Genomic DNA, 17,663 nt, shown 5'->3' on the forward strand with positions numbered 1-17,663 from the left:
GCTCAGCCCTGCATTTTATAATTACTGACACATGATGCCAGAAAGGGAAAAAAAAAGAGACAGTGCCACACCCAAAACCATCCTTAATACTGCCCCGAAGCCACAAGGAAGGGAATGAAAAGGAACTCTGCATCGGAAAGAACCATCACAAGCCTATGCGGGGAACCCAGACCTTGGGTGGGAGATCCGCTGGCTCACCGAACAGGTGAGTGAGGCAGGTTGGCAGGTGTCATGGCCAGAAGCAAGGTCAGAGCTAAAGGTGCAAGGCAAGAGGACTGAAGTGTGGGAAAAGCTTGGACGGTAGAGACCAGCAGACGGGGTTCAGAGGTGGGCTCCACGCCCCAGGTCTGCTGCATAACCTCTCTGAGCCTCCCTCCCTTTCAGGATGATAGCGAGGATGGCCAGAGACCACACACGTGCCGGGCAGGTGGCTGGCCCACAGCAGACACTTCACCACCATCACTGTTGTCACTGTTACCTGGGGCACAAGGGAGCTGTTGAGAGGCAAGGGGAACAGTTAGCATTTCTTATGTGTTTACTTCCCTTGTCCTCCCAACTGTGGTCTTTCCTGCCCTCAGAAAGAACCAGGAAAGGGACAGCTTCACACCACAGTCCTCAGAGAAGGTACAAGGTAGAAGTGAGTCAGAGCCACATGTGTGATTAACCACACATCCCATTGAGCTCTGCCTGCCAAGACGCTTGGAGGCGAACTTCAAACTCATACCAACCACATTAGCCCATGTGGCCAACTAAACTACACTTCTCTGACAAACTACACTTCCCTTCTGTCCTCATTTCACATTTCTGCTTACACTGTTGGTCTGTCTATTGTTGTAAGCCCATCCCAAATCCTTTTTTGGAATGAAGCAGAGAATAAGTAAAAACATAAAAGAATGGAGTGTTCTGAGCTCTCGGATGGGTGAGGATGAAGTTGTTAAACCTGGCCCCTCTCCCGTGACGACGGGTCCTCCCAGAGCCTCGCTCCACCCCTAGGGCCAGTCACTGGCACGCCCATTAACTGTCAAAACAAACACATAATTTTAAACACCTGTATCTTCTATACACATATGTACAGCTAGCTAAGGGCTCTTCATGATAAGCAAGCAGTTAGACAGACCAGAAATAGAAAAGCACTGCCACAAAACAGAGCAGGTCCCAGTAAAAATCAGCCGAGAGGAAACGGAATTGCTGCCATTCCAGCAACTAATGAAAACATGTTGCTGCGAGCTCGGCTCTGGTGGTGCTACAGCCCCTCTCAGGAGCCAGGAAACACCCAGAGGGACTCGGGGGGGGGGGTATGGGGGGGTGCGGGACAGCTCACTCCAAGGTAAAGGGCTCAGGGAGCTGGGTTCTACAGGATGAAGACGACGACACCGCCTCACTTACTCTAAAAGACAAAGCGGATCTCTCAGGGCCTCTGCCCTCTTCTGACCTCCCCTGTTGCCGGAGTCTTTTCCCAGTTTCCTGTTCACTTCCAGGACTGTTATTTCCAAAACCATTGATTACAAATGAGAGGTATGGTCTCAGATGAAAAACACAACCAGAGGTCTGTGATGAGAACACAGCGGGGACGCGGAGGGCCAACCACGCCCTGCGGCAGAGGCTCCACACACGCTGTTGCGCCAAGTGTGTTCTTGATGTACGCTCCCTGCTGGCCTACAGGGCCGTTTATCCAACACAAGTGCACCTGTCGACCCGCTGCGGTGACCACTTCCAGGGGTCGTCTGCCACCTCCTCCACACAGGAGAAGCCGCTGGGGAACCTGAAGGCACCTGGGAGGTGGCAGTTTGGTCAAACGTCACAGAAGGGATGACTCACAATAGATCTGAGTGCTGATCCTGCACCAGTAACAAGCGGGGAGGGGGGACAACTGACTTAGTAACTCCCTCACCTTTAAGGAGAACAAGGTGAAAACCACTGCTGGGTCACCGGGGTCAGAGGAATCAGGGCTTGGAGCCAGCAGGGCATTCCTTTCTAATTTATAAGCAACAACATTTATCATTTCATCTTGAAAAATATTTGCCCTTAATGATTGGTAGAGACATGCCCAAAGGCTGCCTCTCGTCCTCCCACAATTACCCTCAGAACAGACTGGCTGTGGTTTTTATATAATAGCATATTCCTAAAAATCAAGGTATCCATTTGGAATAGCAGAAAGAGTTGGGAGAGTCTGAGTTGGAGGAGGAAATAATCTTAGTTAAAAAAAACGTGGATGCTGTTAAGGTAAATTTTACGGGTAATTTGAATATTGGCAGGTTGAATTGTTGTTCTTCAACAACTTCGCTGAGATCGAACTCACACACCATAAAATTCATCCCTTTGAAGTAGAATTCAATGATTTTTAATATATTCACATTTATTGACACATATTAACGGTACTTAGTATATTCATACTTGATCATGGAACCGTCACCACAATTTAACTTTAGAACATTTCTGTTCCCCCAGAAGAAACCACTCAGGAGCAGTCGGCCCCCATTTCTCCCTTCTGCTCCTCAGCCCCAGACAACCAGCAGGTAACTTTCTGTCTCTGTACATGTATCTACTCCGGACAGTTCATATAAATGGAGTCGCACAGTACGTGTGCTTTGTGTCTGTCTTCGTCCGCTCAGCAGAACGTTCTCAAGGTCCATCCACGTCGGGCGCGTATCACTGTTTCATTCCTTTTTAGTGCTGAGTCACAGCCCGCCGTATGGACACACGTACCACATTTCACTCACCCGTTCATCAGGGGGTGGCCCTGAAGCCGTTCCCACGTATTAGCTGTTATGAATAATGCTGCCATTTGTGTGGACCTGTTTCCCTTTCTCTCGGGTATCCACTTAGGAGTGGAATTGCTGGGTCATGTGGTCCGAGTGACTTCTCAAAGCTGTCTGCATGGCTACATTAATGTGTGTCCACAGTCGTCCGTGAAGAAGGTGAGAGGTGCTGGCCATTTCTCCACCCATCTTACCATCCATAAAACAAGCTCTCCTCCACTCTCTCTGACGGGGCCCCCTCCTCCGACAGCATCCCCGACACTCACTGAGCGCATGAGACACCCCGAGCCTGCGGAGCGGCAGGAGCTCGGCGCCCGAGGGGACTCCCGAAGAACACAGGCCCCGGAACCCCGTCCTCCTGCAGGACTGGGCCAGAGCCGTCTGATCCCTCGAAGTCCCCCAAAGAAGGCAAGAGGGCAGTTCCCTCCGCTGCCCAGTCTCAGAAATACCTTCAAATCTCTAACCCCAGCTCATACATACATGCTATGCAAATACTGAAGGAAGGTAAACAACGTTCAGGTTTTAGAGACAGCCCCACCCCAGGCCCGCCTTCTTCACTCCCTCACCGAGCACGCTGCGCTCCACGCCAGCGGACTCCACGCGTCCTGGGCAGCGCCCGTCCCGCCCGCCTGACCGGCGAATGCGGGGGTGGGAGGGCGTCTTCCTTGTGCCTCAACAGTCTGGTGGGAATCTGCTTTCAGAACCAGCAGCGGCACCGCACGACGTAACATGCAGCTCCTGCCGTCTCTGTAACAGCTCGGCGCGCTTTCCTTCTCGGCGCCTCCGAGCGAGCGCGCACGCGGACCGGATGCGCGATCACTGTGCTGTCAGCATGGCTCCCCAGGACCGCACCCCTCCCCTCCTCCCCTCCCACCACAAGTCCTTCCCCGTAAGTTAGGAATTAAAGACGCATCGCTGGGACAGAGAACTCTGACCTGAAACAGGGGCTGCAGCACAATGGCGAGCAACCAAGAGCGTTAGCAACAATTTCCAGTGGGGCTGGAGCGGTTAGATGATTTGTCTCTGAAATGAGCCAACTCTGCACAGTTTCACAAGATGAAAATCGGTTTGTTTTTCCTTCTGGACACCTTGCCTCTCCTACTGCTGCTCCCCCAGAATGAAGAGGGTTGGGGCACAGAAACACATGGCTCTGGAAATTAACTTTATTGACCAGAGGAGAGGCCACAGGTAAACCCCGTTCTGCACCAGAGCTTCTGCACTTCGCGGTGACCAGGGTTTACTGCGGGTCCTCGCTCCCTGGAGAGAGAATACCTGAGGGGTAACACTTCTGACACAGAAGCTTAGAAACAGAAAGAAAACCAACTGAGTTATCTTAAAAGCAGCAGGATGGCCACACCCCTCAACCCAGGTCATTGCTGAGCCACAAGAAAGAGGAAGCCGTTTCTCTCTTAAGGCAATGACCTTGGGCAAGTGAGTTATCTTTTAACCTGTCACCTGTAAAACGAGGATAATAATAGGACCTCATGGAGAAAGAGTGTGAGCACTTCACAGTCTGAGGACAGAGTAGACGCTGAGTCACTGTGCGCTGCGGTCACCACCACCACCACCACCACCAAGACCACCGTCTCTGAGAAGCTGCCTGGGTGGCGTAAGGAGCTGCGCACCCACAGGGCTTTCCTGCAGGCACAAGGTGCTGCCACCCTGACTGCAGAGTGTTTCCATCTCCCCGGACTCATCCTGCAGGAGCAATACATTCACAAGACAAAGCGAAGAAAGAAGAAAGACAGGGACAGGAGGAGACGGGAAAGGCATTTTACAGTAACAGAGAAAAGACACTTTATTTTGTTTTTTCACAGCCATGGTAAAAGATGAAATTCTTAAGAACATTCTTTCCGCTATGGAGGCCCAGGAAAATTGGAGAGCTGAGAAGCCTCTCTGGACAGGGGTCCGAGAGTTGCCGAGTCCAAACCGCAATCCCTCTGGCTTATCTGGAATCCGTCTCTCTCGAGTGTACAGTCATGCCCTCCTCCCCACTTATGTTCATACGTGAGCATCCTCGTTAAACCCAGAAAGAAAAGGACTCCTTATCCAGAAAAGCGTCTTCACAAATTCAGAGGGGCAGTGGGCAGGAAGCTGGCAGCTGTGCTTACCTCTCTCTGCGGCGGGCCGGGCCCCGGGTCGGCGGCCCGGAGGTTCAGGACGTGCACCTCCTGCGGCAGCCCGACCGTGCCCCTGCTGGCGCACCCCGACAAGGCCGTGAAGCTCTCCATCAAGGCCTGGACCGGGTGGGAGGCGTTGACGGGCGACAGCTCACAGTGGGCCCTGGGCTCTGGACCTGCAGAGGGAATCACAAACACACCCCTCAGGAGCAGCAGTTAACGGGGCTACCACTAAACTAATTGTTCCGCATGATGCAGCCACTGCCGGCCCGCCAGAGCTGCCTTTCCAGGTAAGTTGCTTCCGAAACTAAACAGCAAAAACGCTAGTCTATTCTTCTAAAACCCCAACCTCTTAAATTCCTTTTGGATGATTTTGATGTGTATCTGATCATTTAAATTCCCTTTTAGATACACAGTCACAAATGCATTCCTCTGGATGGAGGAAGCCTCCCATTTCACATCTGTGTTCAATTCTTCCTTCCCTTCTTAGAAGAAAACCAGAGATAAATGGAATAAACTGTGTAAAGCCCCAATAATATTATGCATAAATAATATTAAACCCCTAAAGTTGCACCAAAAAAAGTATAAGATGCAGATCCTACTTTTTAAGTGCTTCCCCTTCTTAGGGAAAGCAAAACAAACTTAAGAACATACAAAAGCAAGATGGGATGAGCAGAGGCAACTGGGGCCAGAGTTGTACAGCAAAGTTTGGGAGAGGTCAGAAAGATCCTCCCAAGAGAGGCAGGATGTGTGCAGAGCCTCAGATGGAAGAAGTAGACCCCTGGTCTCACGTGGCTCCTGCTTCCTCGTTCTCCCTCTGATCAATCAGAACTTCAAGCCAAAATCCATCCACTCCTCCCCACCTCTACTTCCTGTAGCCTTCACTGGCTTTGTCCCTAGACAACTGCTGATCTTCCTAAAAGGAGCCTCTGGTCTCTAGAGGTCAAAGCCAGCTTCCATACAAGCACGGTCCACCTAGGCCAGGGTGGTCCTCCACTGAATGGGCGATCCAAAGGCAAAGATCTCTCCTCCCATCTCTGCAGGCTTGTCCTGTCCCTTGAGAGCTACTGGCCTGTGAATAAAGCCTGAGCTCCTTCCTTCCCCTGCACACAAGGCCTCTCGTGATCTGGCCCCTTCCTATCTCTCCAGCCTTACCCTTCCCCTCTCTGGCAACCCCAAGTGGCGTAAAGGTCTCCAGACACACTAGGATGCTTCTCAGCTCCATGTCTATATTCAAGCTTTTTCCTTTATCCACATTCCTCTTCCATTCTATCTCCAACCCCACAACTCACATCCCAAGTTAAGGAAGGTACGCTTCCTCTGTGCTCCCATAATCTCTCTGCCCATGTCCGCTGTTTCATTCTCTGCACTATAACCAGAGTGTGTACGTCTGTCTTTGCCAACCCAGGGTGACCTCCTGACATCTGTGGGTTACTATATTTGTATCCTCAGCACCCATCACAGTGCCTCGCATGTAGGAAGTGCTCAAAAAACATTTATTAAATGAATCATTGTGCTTAAAAAAGATTGCGCCCCTTCTGGGGACTTGGATTTGGCTGTGAGGAACTAAATGGGAAACAAATTGCTACAGTGGTGTGGGGGACGTTAGCTGAGCTGGCAGAGAGGAACACCAAGGAGCAAGAAGGAACCAGTGACACTTGAAGCTCATACCCTCTGTCAGCTCGATGTGGTCCCCATATCATAGCTGTGGAGACAGGGACTCGAACACACAGCATCCTCGACCACAGCCTTTCAAAGGGAACTTGATAAAAGGCCTGAAAGTACTCCAATGAGTTCTTTCTGACTTCAACATAATAAAAATACTCTCCAGGATAACAGCCCAGTCTAAAATGCAAACACAGTTCAAAAATGAGCAATCCTGCATCTCCACGGCTATACTGTAAGCAGACACCCTGCCTGGCGTGCCAAGTCTATTTCAGAACTCACAGAAATTATCTAGGCTGATAAGAGTTATCAGGTCTGAAATGAAGTATGTACCTTCTCAAATAATCACTGCCTCCCTCTGGACTGCTCTCCTGTACCCAGCTGCTTTCTGAGAAAGAGAGGTGGTGAAGGAAGATGTCATGGCAGCGAAGTCAGGAGGTACTGGACGTCAATTCCTTGAAGTCCCCGAGCAGGGCAAACAGTATGAGCAGGTGCCCCAGGCCCTCACCAGCCGCGGTGGGATGTCTGGTATGTTTCACGCCTCAGCGCTCCAGAAAAAGTCTCCTGCTCAACCCTGGGGACTCATGGCGGCTACTGCTACCCACACTGGAAAACCCTTCTGGATTGGTTTCACAGCCTCCTGCCATGAATTTTCCATTGTCACAAATTCAGCACAAATGAAAATACTTTTCAGTTCCATTTTTGTATATGTGTGCAAAGCTCCAACTAGAGTTCCACCCAAAACACACTGCAAAAGGCTTGCAATCTGCTCGACTTGCCCTGCTCATTCCATGCACCATCACCCATCACCCACGTGCCACCATCACCCATCAGGGTCTCCCTCAAGTCAGTACACTGCTCATCTCTACACTGGGCAAGAGCAAAAACCCACAGACAACAAATCAGAGGACAAACTCTTACCCAAAGAGAAGGGAATAAGAGGGGATGCCCCCGGCTCTGAGGACAAGTAATCCTTGCCTTAAGAAAGTCTCTGTTCTCTGTCCTACCAGCGTCCAAGATAGGCAGACCTCCTCTTCATGGGCTGCAGCTCCAGCCATGAGTCATATAAGCCAGTCCAAGGCCAAAGAAAGGAAGCAGTGCACAGAGACCCCCCGGGGTCAGTGTCTAAACACGCTCAGTGTCCCTGACCTTCAGAAACACTAGAGTGTGTTGGCTTTTGAGGTTTCTTAATGAATTATTTTTCCTCCAAGTTTAAAAAAGAAAAAAGTTACAACACATGATTAACATATCCTTAAGCCAAAAAGACCAAAAAGGAAAGAGGGAACGAAAGAAGCAAGGAAGGAAGGGAGGGAGGGAGGGGAAGAAAGAGAGAGAGAGAGAGAGAAAGAAGGAAAAAAGAAGAGAAAAGAAAAGAAGGAAATCAGGAATTATTCACCCCATCCCTCAAGGGTATATAAGAAACGGTGCCTTCAACAGGTCAACACACAATCTGGTCTAGTAAGTAAGCAAATAGCTTCCATTAAGTGCTCAGTGCAGTGCATCCTTCCAACACTACCATACGGAGGTGGTACTATCCCCATTTTAAAGAACAGGAAAGTAAGTTCAGTGGTCTTAAGTAACTCGTCTAAGGTCGCCCCAGTCACCCAAGGCCTCAGACTCAGACCTACCTCCAGGACTACCATCTCTATATGGTGAAATTTTTCACTAAAAAATACTGGGCCCAGGTGGGTTCACTGGTGAATTCTAACAAACATATAAGGAAGAAACTATACCAACTCTCTATAATCTCTTTTAGAAGACAGAAGCCAAGGGAATACTTCCTAACTCATCCTAACTTATTACCCTTAATACCAAAGCCAGACAAAGGCACTGTAAGAAAAGAGAACTACAGACCAGTATCTCTCATGACCATAGATGCAAAAACCCTCGACAGAATAGTAGCAAATTGAATCCAACAAAGAACTCTACACCACAACCAAGTGGGATTTATCCCAGGTATGCAACAGTCAAAAATCAATTAATATCATCCACCTCACCCGCTGATTAAAAAAAAATAAGAAAAATCATATGATCATATCAATAGAAGCAGAAAAAGCACTTTACAAAATCTAACAGCCATTAATGATAAATAAAAACTCTCAGCAAGTTAGGAATAGATGGTAACTTCCTTAACTGGATGAAGAACGTGTACAAAAAACCTGCAGCTTATGTCATACTTAATGGTGAAAAACTAAAGGCTTCCTCACTAAGATCAAGAGCAAAGCAAGGATGTCCCCTCTCACCACTCCTTTTCAACACTGTACTGGAAGTCCTAGGTAATGCTTACAGTTAGGTATGGTCATGTGACCAAATTCTGGTTAGTAAGATATAACCAGAGGTGATATACACAATTTCTAAGAAGTTTTTTAAGAAGAGAAAGAGTTGTGTTCTGCCCTTTCCTCCTTCCTGCTGGCTGGAATACAGATGTGATGGACAGAGCTAAAGCAGCCATCTTGGGCCAAGAGGGAAGCGACATGCTGAGTCAGGCACAGCAGTAAGACAGAAGTTGCCTGGGTCGTCGATGAACATGGAGCTGTCGGATCAGCTCTGGACTGCTTTTTTTTTTTTTTTTAATATGAAACACATATCACTTTTCTCTTATTATCAAGCCAATATTATATGGGGTTTTCTGACATTTACAGCTTAACTTACCTTAATTAATACACTGGCTTTATTTTGCTTCATCAGAGGTGCCAGCCTTCTTCCCACCAGGGCCTGCACACACAAGGGTTCTTGCAGCAGCACTTTCCCCACCATCCCTCTTCCTTTCCTCTGCCTTGGTGTGATGAACTCCTACTCATTCTTCAGATTGCTCAGGGAAGCTTTCTTCCTTTACCACATTAGATACACATTTTTTAGATACTCTCATGGTACTCTGTCTCTTCCTTGCACTTCATGTGGTTACACTTGGATAATTATTTGTGCATTATTTGTTTAATGTCTGCATTCACCCAGAGACTGCAAACACCACCTAAGAATGGAACACAGTCACTCTGTTTACTGCTGCATCTCTTATCCCAGCATAACGTCTGGCACACAGTACGCACGCAAATACTGATGAGGGAAGTGGGTAGGAGAGGAAAAGGGAGAGAACCATGAGGTGATCCACGCTCAAAGGATTTCATACCAGCAGGAGACTCTTAGAGTTCTTCCTTTGACTCTTTACCTAGTAGCCAAAGCCTCGATCTTATACTAAGGGGAAAAAATCAATCATGAGCTGAAGGAAGTGGCATTCTGGTTGCTAATAAGCCCTGCCAGGGCTTCCCCACCCTCAAATGTCACAGAGGCAGGAAACCAAACCTGTTTTTGCCTCTTGTCCCAGATGCTCCCCCCCATAAGCACATAAGCACAGCACACGCCTGCCTCACCCCGCCACCTCCTGGGCCAGCCCCGGGCCTTCCTGCCCCTCCTGCAGACAGCCTGCCCCCCTGAGCTGCCTCCCATCCTTCCCCGCTGGCCTCACAGTGCTTTCTGCAGCAGTCTGCTCACCCAGTGCTGGACCCATCTCCAGGCAGAAGAGCCTCCACCTGGGAAGAGGGTGACCCTCCCAGGCCCTCCCTCCCGCACAAGCTGAGGCAGTAAGGTGGCCACGATTCTCACTCGACCACCACGGGGCCCCAGTGCAGCACTCACAGTCACAAAGGCCTGAAACCAGGAAAACACGTTCCGAACCCCTGTCTGACTCCTGGGCTGACTTCTGTGCGGCGCGGGCTCTCGCCGACAGCCTCGGGAGGCTGGGAGATCCTCCCGTGGCCGCTGCGGAGAATGCACAGCCCTCCCTCCCGGAGCAGTCTCTTCCCCACAGTCAGGAGGCCAGTGAGCCACCTGCTCGGGTGCTGACGCTGACAGCACAGCGACGGCTACGTTGCCACAGTGAGAATCGACAGGGCACAGGTGACACCAGAAAGAGATGCTGGCTGCAGGCAACAGCACTCACACACGACACCCTCCTAACCGTGTGCCATACTTTATAACTAAAGGGCATTTCACAACTGCTCATCTGAAGCTCACAGAAGCCGCGTACCGTGGGTGGAGCAGGTGCTGTTCCCACCGTGAGCAGCCGGCTGCAGCCAGCGAGCCGGGCGCGCGGGGCGGCAGGGCGGCCCTGGCCGTAGCGCACCCGCGGAGACGCTCCTGGCTGCTGCCACCCCGCCTGGACGGCTTTGTGGTTCTGCACATCTAGTGCATGACCTGGCCACAACTCCCCAGAACGTCTAACTGAAGTCAGAAGGCTTTTCCTCCCCAGGACACCCTCCTCGGCCGCCAGGACAGACACAGCCCCTCTTCACCCATGAGAGGCGACTTCGACGGACTAGAAACACTTCCTGGCCTGCAGACAGCACAGATTCAGTAAACCCTGCGGTGAGAAACTCGCCAGGCCGCCCCGGCCAGGCGCCTCCTTCACGAAGCAGGGCCCTCTGCTGAGCAGCCGGGCCACCTGGGCCACAGCGGGAAGCAGGTGGTGGGAACCCCCACCCCAGGACACGCAGGGTTTACGTCTTCACGGCACAGTTACCACGCACCTTCTCTGAGCCGCCTGCTGTTCACATATTGTTTCTAATCCTCATAACACCACTGTAAAGACTGTGTTAAAAGCCCCATTTTAGAGTGGTGGAGACTGCGACTCAGAGAGGTTAAGGAACGTGTCAAAGGTCACACACCACCAGTAAGTGGCAGGGTGGGATTCGAACCTGGGTCTCCCAGACTCCGGACCCAAGTTCTTCCCATGACAAGGCACTGCCTGCTTCTACCCTGCACTTCCCGTCCTTCACCTCAGGACCTGACGAACAGGCTAAGGTATCCGCCAAACACAAACATTAATTCACGCCTGATAAAATCAAGTATGAAATAAACTGCTTGTTTCACACTTGCACTTTTTTTGGTTGACTTGAAAGACCTCATGAACTTAACAAGAAAGCACAAGCTCACTTCTCATTTTACCAAATGTCTTCCTCTTTCTCACCAATGCTCGCTTATCTGCTCGCGTGGGAAATGTTCCGAAGGTCTGGCTATAACATCAATGTCTGAATTTCCAGCTCCACTTGAAGAAAAAAATGCAAATGGACTCACCCTTTCATTATGTCCTCGAGCTGCAACACAGCATTCCAATCTCAGTTACAGAACCCCCACATCCACACTGGCTGCAGGCCAGCCCCAAGACTTGACAAAATGCAGACAAAGCATTTGGGAACAGACGCATTTGCTGCACACACTTTAAATTTAATCTGTCCCCAAAGAAATTAATATCACACCTCATGCACCACAGAGTAAAACATCGGGGTGGGGAGAGGGAGCCTTATTGTTTGGGGGAAGGTATAGTAAGTAATTTTCACATTTAATTAAATGTGATCCTTAAGCATTCTGAATACCAACGCATACCAAGTTGACACAAACATCTGGTACCTATTTCACACAATTTCCAGCACGCTGATTCCCCATATCACCCAGAGCACTAATGAGGAGCGTGTGTTCCGCTGTAATAAAAGTGGTAAAGATGCAGAGGGAATCAACGGGTAACATTATAGCCTGGGACCAAGACACTGCAGCGGGGAGATTTTATTCCAACAACATCATTGGCTAACAAGGGTTTCTGTTACTATCCCACAGAGAATTCCGCAATGCGGTCAGCTGCAAAGAGGGACAAACTCCCACAGACTGTGGGACTGGGCACTGCAGGGTCCACTCTGCCCTGGGCTGAAAATCCGCTCAACCCCCACAGGACGCCAGAGTCTGTAAGGAAGGGTGCCCAGGGTGACCTCTCAGCCAAGAGCACAGCCGGGCTCTAATGGGCTTTGTGAGAGGGGATGCAACGAGCACCAGGATACGACGCAAAAACAAAGCTCCCAGGAAAAGCACCTGGAAGGCCCTGAGCGCACGCAGGGTGCACAACACATGTTCATGTTTACACCGTCTCAAATTACAACTCCTCGGACCCGCAGCCCCCAGGGATGGAGCTGCGGAATGTACTGCCATTAAAATCCAAAGGGGGCCCTTCTGCCGCAGCCCCCACCTGGGGTTTTCAACAACAAAACTTGGCTTATCCTTGGTAAGAGAAAGGCAGAAGCATACTATACAGTGTGCTAAAACCCCCAGTGCAGATTTCTCAGGAAAAGCAGCCAGGTTTTTTTTTTTCACAGAACAACTCCGGAAGCATATCTTACCAGAGTTTCTCTCTTTCTCCAGGTGAACATCTGAATCCAAACCTTTCCCCTGACAAACCAACTCTCTTCCCAGGAGCCAACTGCCAACCTGTCGGGCCAAAAGCCAGTGCATGCTTGTGTTGCTATTTGTGTACTGTTGTGCTGAAATCATGGCGCAGCCACGTCGAAGACCCTCCTGTGTGCCAGCTGTGTTTTCACACATTTGAAGGGAAGCAGCGGGCAGAGCTTCTTAAAGAATCTAAACCCTCACAGTGCTGGGAAGCGCCAAGCCATAAGGTGCACTCACTCCTCCATCGGAGCAGGACACCACCCTGCAAACAAGAAGCATCAGGGGTGTGTGTGCAGCTCTGTGGGGAGGCGGGGTTGTTCCCTTGGCAGTTTCTATAACCTGAAGAGAAAAGGCAGGAGAATGAGCATGTCCCAGAGGGCACCACTGGGCGCAGCAGGAGGCGAGTCCCTGCATCAGAGACCAGGGGCACAGGAGCAGCATCCAAGTCAGGGTCTGCCCCTCCCCACTGTGTGACCTTGTCCGTAAGGCCCATCACCTTCCTCTTACTTCATGACAGGCTCGACTCACAGATCAAATGAGGCATCATGCATGCAAACACTTCACGAATTTCAGTGACTCTTAGAGACATCAAGTCCCCAGGGGGAGGAGAACTAGATGAATGAAAACATTTTCTCCAATTGAAAAAATGTTTTCTTTATGAGCTTTTAGAATGATTAATAAAATAGCTAAGGTAAGATGTTCTAATATCACTCCCTAGTCATTACTCCCAAAAATTATTTTGAAGAATTGCACTGGGAAGATTTAAAATAAAGCTGTGTACAGAGTGAGAGTAAAAAATTCCTGCTCTCTGAGCACAGTCTGGAAGCACAACTCCCCAAGGTGAGAAGGGCCAGGTTTCTGCCTCCAGGGAATTCCCACAATCCAGAATCATCTGGCACCCCCTGGGTGACTCCCTTATTGTTTACTTTCAGTGGATAAGATGGTGCACCTGCTCTTGTTCTTTCAACAAGACCTAAAGGAAACTGGGAACGAAGTGTTCGTTTATGGGGAGATTAGAACTGACGGAACGTTGTTGCAGAGACCAAGAGCAGATCTGATGATTTGGAGGATGGAAGAAAATGTTATGTTTTCTCCAACTGCGTGTTTGTGATCCACAAAATATATTTTTTTAAATAGACTCCTTTATTAAAAGGAAAATAATTGATCTGGATTCAAAATACTAAATTCACTTTAGGCATATAACCAATAAAAATTACAACTTAATTCCTACTAATGCGGTATTGTATGGCAGAGTGAAACTCGCAGGGCTGGAAAGCGGCCCCTCGTTAACCCTGAGGGATGACATCACCGAACAAGTTCATCTCAGACCTTGACGTGCACTTAAGACACTTGCTCAACTAATTTGCTCTTTTTCACCTCTAGCAAACTGGTGCCTGATGAGAAAGAAAAAATTGGGGGGGCGGGGAGAGATAGAGACGTGCACAGAAACACAGGTGCATCGGGCATTCTCTGGGACTGGGAACCCTCGCTTAGGGCTGGGGTGCAGAGTCTGGGTAAGAGGCAAGACAAGAAGCTATAAGTCGGGGGGACGGTTGGGAAGGACGGAAGGGGAGCCACAATGGCTGGGGAGCTGAATCACAGCCTGTAACCATTGGTCCTGGTTATAAATAGAAGGCGAGAGATTAAAAAAGGAAATCCCAACTTTTGTTTTGGCCATGCAAAATATTACTAATTACAGTCATGTGTACAACCTGGGCCATGAACTGAAATACGTTTCCTTTAAGGGTTTTATATATAGTCAGGGCACTCAACAATTGGTTGTTAAAGGAACACAGGAAACGCTTAACATGAATGCCAAATTACCGAGTATCGGTCTACACGTCAAATCCAGTTACAACACTAAGCCATAATGCTTCCTCTTCCAGCTTGTTAGCTTGCTGCTCAGGTGCTCCTGTTAGGAAAGAAACAGCTGATGGTTTGCAGAGAAATCTATGAACAACGAGGGTGCTCTCGCTCCTTTCACCAGAAGCTAAAAGGCTCGGGAGAATCTGTGGAGCTGGAATTTCCACGGTTCGCAGCAGTTATGGGCCAAACAGCACTTTTGCCGGGACTTCTCAGTGTAGACGGAGGAACAACAAGCCTTAGAAAGACAGATGGATTGTGCCCAGCTGAGCAGCCCTGGCCCAGAACCACATTTCTGTACCCGATTACATTCAGAGACTCCATAAGCCTGTCATATCTGCTACCCTTTCCCTGTCTAGCCAATATCAGCTCTCAGTTATGGATCCGTTGCTTCTTTAATTCTGACAGGTGTCTGTGTGTCTCCCATTTAGCTGGGAACCCATGAAGGCAGCGACCGTGTTTCTCCTGCTCATCCTCTACCTACCCAGGTGCTTGGCACAGTGCCTGGCATGTGGCACATGTTCACAAAGACTTGTTGAATGATGAATTCTTTGGCCAAGGAGCCAAAAGAAACCTGTTCTTGGGATTAACTCATTTTTATTATCATACAACTTATTATAATATATTTATTATATTATTATCATTACCATCTCTCCAACTATGAGATGTGTTCTGAAAAATACTTTTCAACCTATCTCACCCTCCTTTTGCATTAGAAATCATAGAATATTAGAGCTTAAAGGAAATTGGATGCCATGTGGTTCAACGTCCTCACTGTCACCCAGAGAGTTTAAAACATCCCTGTAAAGGAGTTGGTATGAAGATCTTCACTTCCAATTCTTCCTAATTTTCAGATGAGTTTTGCCATAGCTTCTGGTCCTAGAGAAGCAAAATTAATGTATCAAGTTAGGTCTGACCAGAGCCCCAGCTTTAGTGGGCTCTGTTCCTAGAAAATTCCTGATCCAACCAAAATGTCATGCCATATATTCCTTTATTATGTATATATTCAACTCCTTCTAGATAGGAAATTGAGGGCTGGTAATAAAAAATAAACCAAAAAAAAAAAACAGGCCCATAAAACCACTTCAGCTGCCAATCAATTAAAAGTGGCTATGGCAAAAAAAAAAAAAAAAAAAAAAAAAAAGAAAGAAAGAAGGAAAAGAAATGTTATTGAAGAACTTAGCTAAAGAAAACAATTTCATCTGAGCATCAAATCAGCTCTGAGCTTCCTAGTAGCCGAGGTAAAAGTAAAAATGTGACATTTACAAGATCTCATAAAAAGGAAACAAATCTGTTCTCTGGATAAGAAATTATTCTTACCAAGTCTGAATTTAAGAGGCCTATTATAATGCAAGGATCAATGATTTTAAGTCATTTTACAAAAAAAAAGCATAGGTGCATAATTTTTATTCTATAGCCTTATTAAAAATAGAGGGAATACATTGGTGAATTTCATTCAGGGTTTCAGGCAATTCTCCCTAGTATGCACAAAAACTCCTTTTTTAGAATTGGACTTTTTTTTCTACTTTTTAAACCAATAATTTACATTAATGTAGGTTTGAAGGCAAAAAAACAAAGTGGCATTGGTTTGCTAAAGGTTTTAAGGGATTCTGTCATCTCGATTTTTAAAAACACACCATTCAATGAATCAAAGGGTTTGGATTTTGCCGTGCTGGGTCAATAAATAACTTCTACAAGGATAAAACCTAAACAAAGTTACCAGTTTAATAAAAGGCTAAAAGAGAGGGGTTTGAGTCAATCAAGTTGTATTTAACCTAAAGATAAGTATAAAATAAATTAATGTACTATTTTTTAATAAACTTGCCCCCAAAATTTAAGACTAGGATAAATGAGATACCTGTTCAGAGAAACATCTAAGCGTGCTCATGTCAAAACCGCACAGTGAGGGCCTGTGGAGCGCACAGCTGTACCTGACAGAGCAACCTTTCAAAACAGATGTGTCAGATGACGTGTCAAAGCTCAAGCTTTTTCCCCTAGTTTGTCACATTCAATCAAAGCCATTTCTGTTTTTCTGAAATCAGTGTGTTCTCTTGGGGAAAGCTTTTCTTCGGTGTTTTTCCACCCTGGATCAGCTAGCTCCTCTCTGCCCCTCTCAAGTGAGCCTTCGGAAACCGCTCTGCCAGAGGGAATTCGCCTTTTCTCACGTGGAGACAAGTTCTAACACTTTCAGATGGTCAATGTGAAAATAAAATCCTTTAGGTGCCAATTCCTAAAACAAAAAGGGCTTTGTTTCAAGATTTGCACAGGAAAAAATGTACCAAACCTACAATAATCCGTTATTTACAGTCATAATTAATCCCTTCTCTCGGGATTTCATATCCTCCTCCCTCCCTTCTTCCCACCGTCCAGCCACCTCGCGGCCGCACAGTCAACGCCTCACTCCCTCAGCACTGGCCAGCAGTGGGACAGGCCACCCAAGCAAACCTCCAAAACACGAAGGCTTTACTCCTTTCAGAAAAGAAAGTGACTGTAGTTACTCCTAAGGGATATCTGCCTAAAACATACTACATGCATAGTCACTTCCTAGCCATGTTAAGTGTCCCAAATATCCCAAATACCACTTATTAATTCTTTTTTTTTTTTTTTGAGGGCAGAGGGTATTCATTATGAACACTAATTACAGTTTATAACACTTGGTATCGTATTTTCGTTTTCATCTCTACACCAGATGGCCCCATATTGCTCTGCTTGACGTTCAGCCCGTCCCGTCTGCGTTCCTGTTCCGCAGCCCCAGCGCGGTCCCGCGGCTCGCCCTGTGCGCTCAGCGCCGAGTCAGGAAGCTCCGGCTGCGGGCCGTCGCGCCGCCCGAGTAACTGATACAGGCTTTTGACAGCTGTCTTCCAAGTAACTCACCAAACCTTTTTGGCTTCCTTCATGTGCCCCAAACACACAAACCTGCTATAAAAATGACACTGCATAATAACATGAGTGACAATATTAGCAACAACATTAGCGCCGCTGTCCACACTGGTCTAACTCGAATGGCAAGCAGCACAGGCCGGGAAGCTCGGCACTAAGGGTGAGC

At 48.1% G+C, this 17,663-nt stretch overlaps 1 protein-coding gene across 6 annotated transcripts in view; it reads right to left on the bottom strand.

The window, feature by feature from the left end:
• The window catches only part of TGFBR3 (transforming growth factor beta receptor 3), a 182,393-nt gene that overhangs the window by 103,737 nt on the left and 60,993 nt on the right, over positions 1–17,663 (bottom strand). For all 6 annotated transcript variants that reach the window (XM_064488706.1, XM_064488705.1, XM_064488703.1 and 3 more), the window contains exon 3: positions 4,871–5,055. In XM_064488706.1, the coding sequence (XP_064344776.1) occupies positions 4,871–5,055 (185 nt within the window). The remainder of the gene's footprint in view (positions 1–4,870; positions 5,056–17,663) is intronic.

The sequence above is a fragment of the Camelus dromedarius genome, chromosome 9 (assembly GCF_036321535.1).
Source record: "Camelus dromedarius isolate mCamDro1 chromosome 9, mCamDro1.pat, whole genome shotgun sequence".
Classification (NCBI taxonomy): Eukaryota; Metazoa; Chordata; class Mammalia; order Artiodactyla; family Camelidae; genus Camelus; species Camelus dromedarius.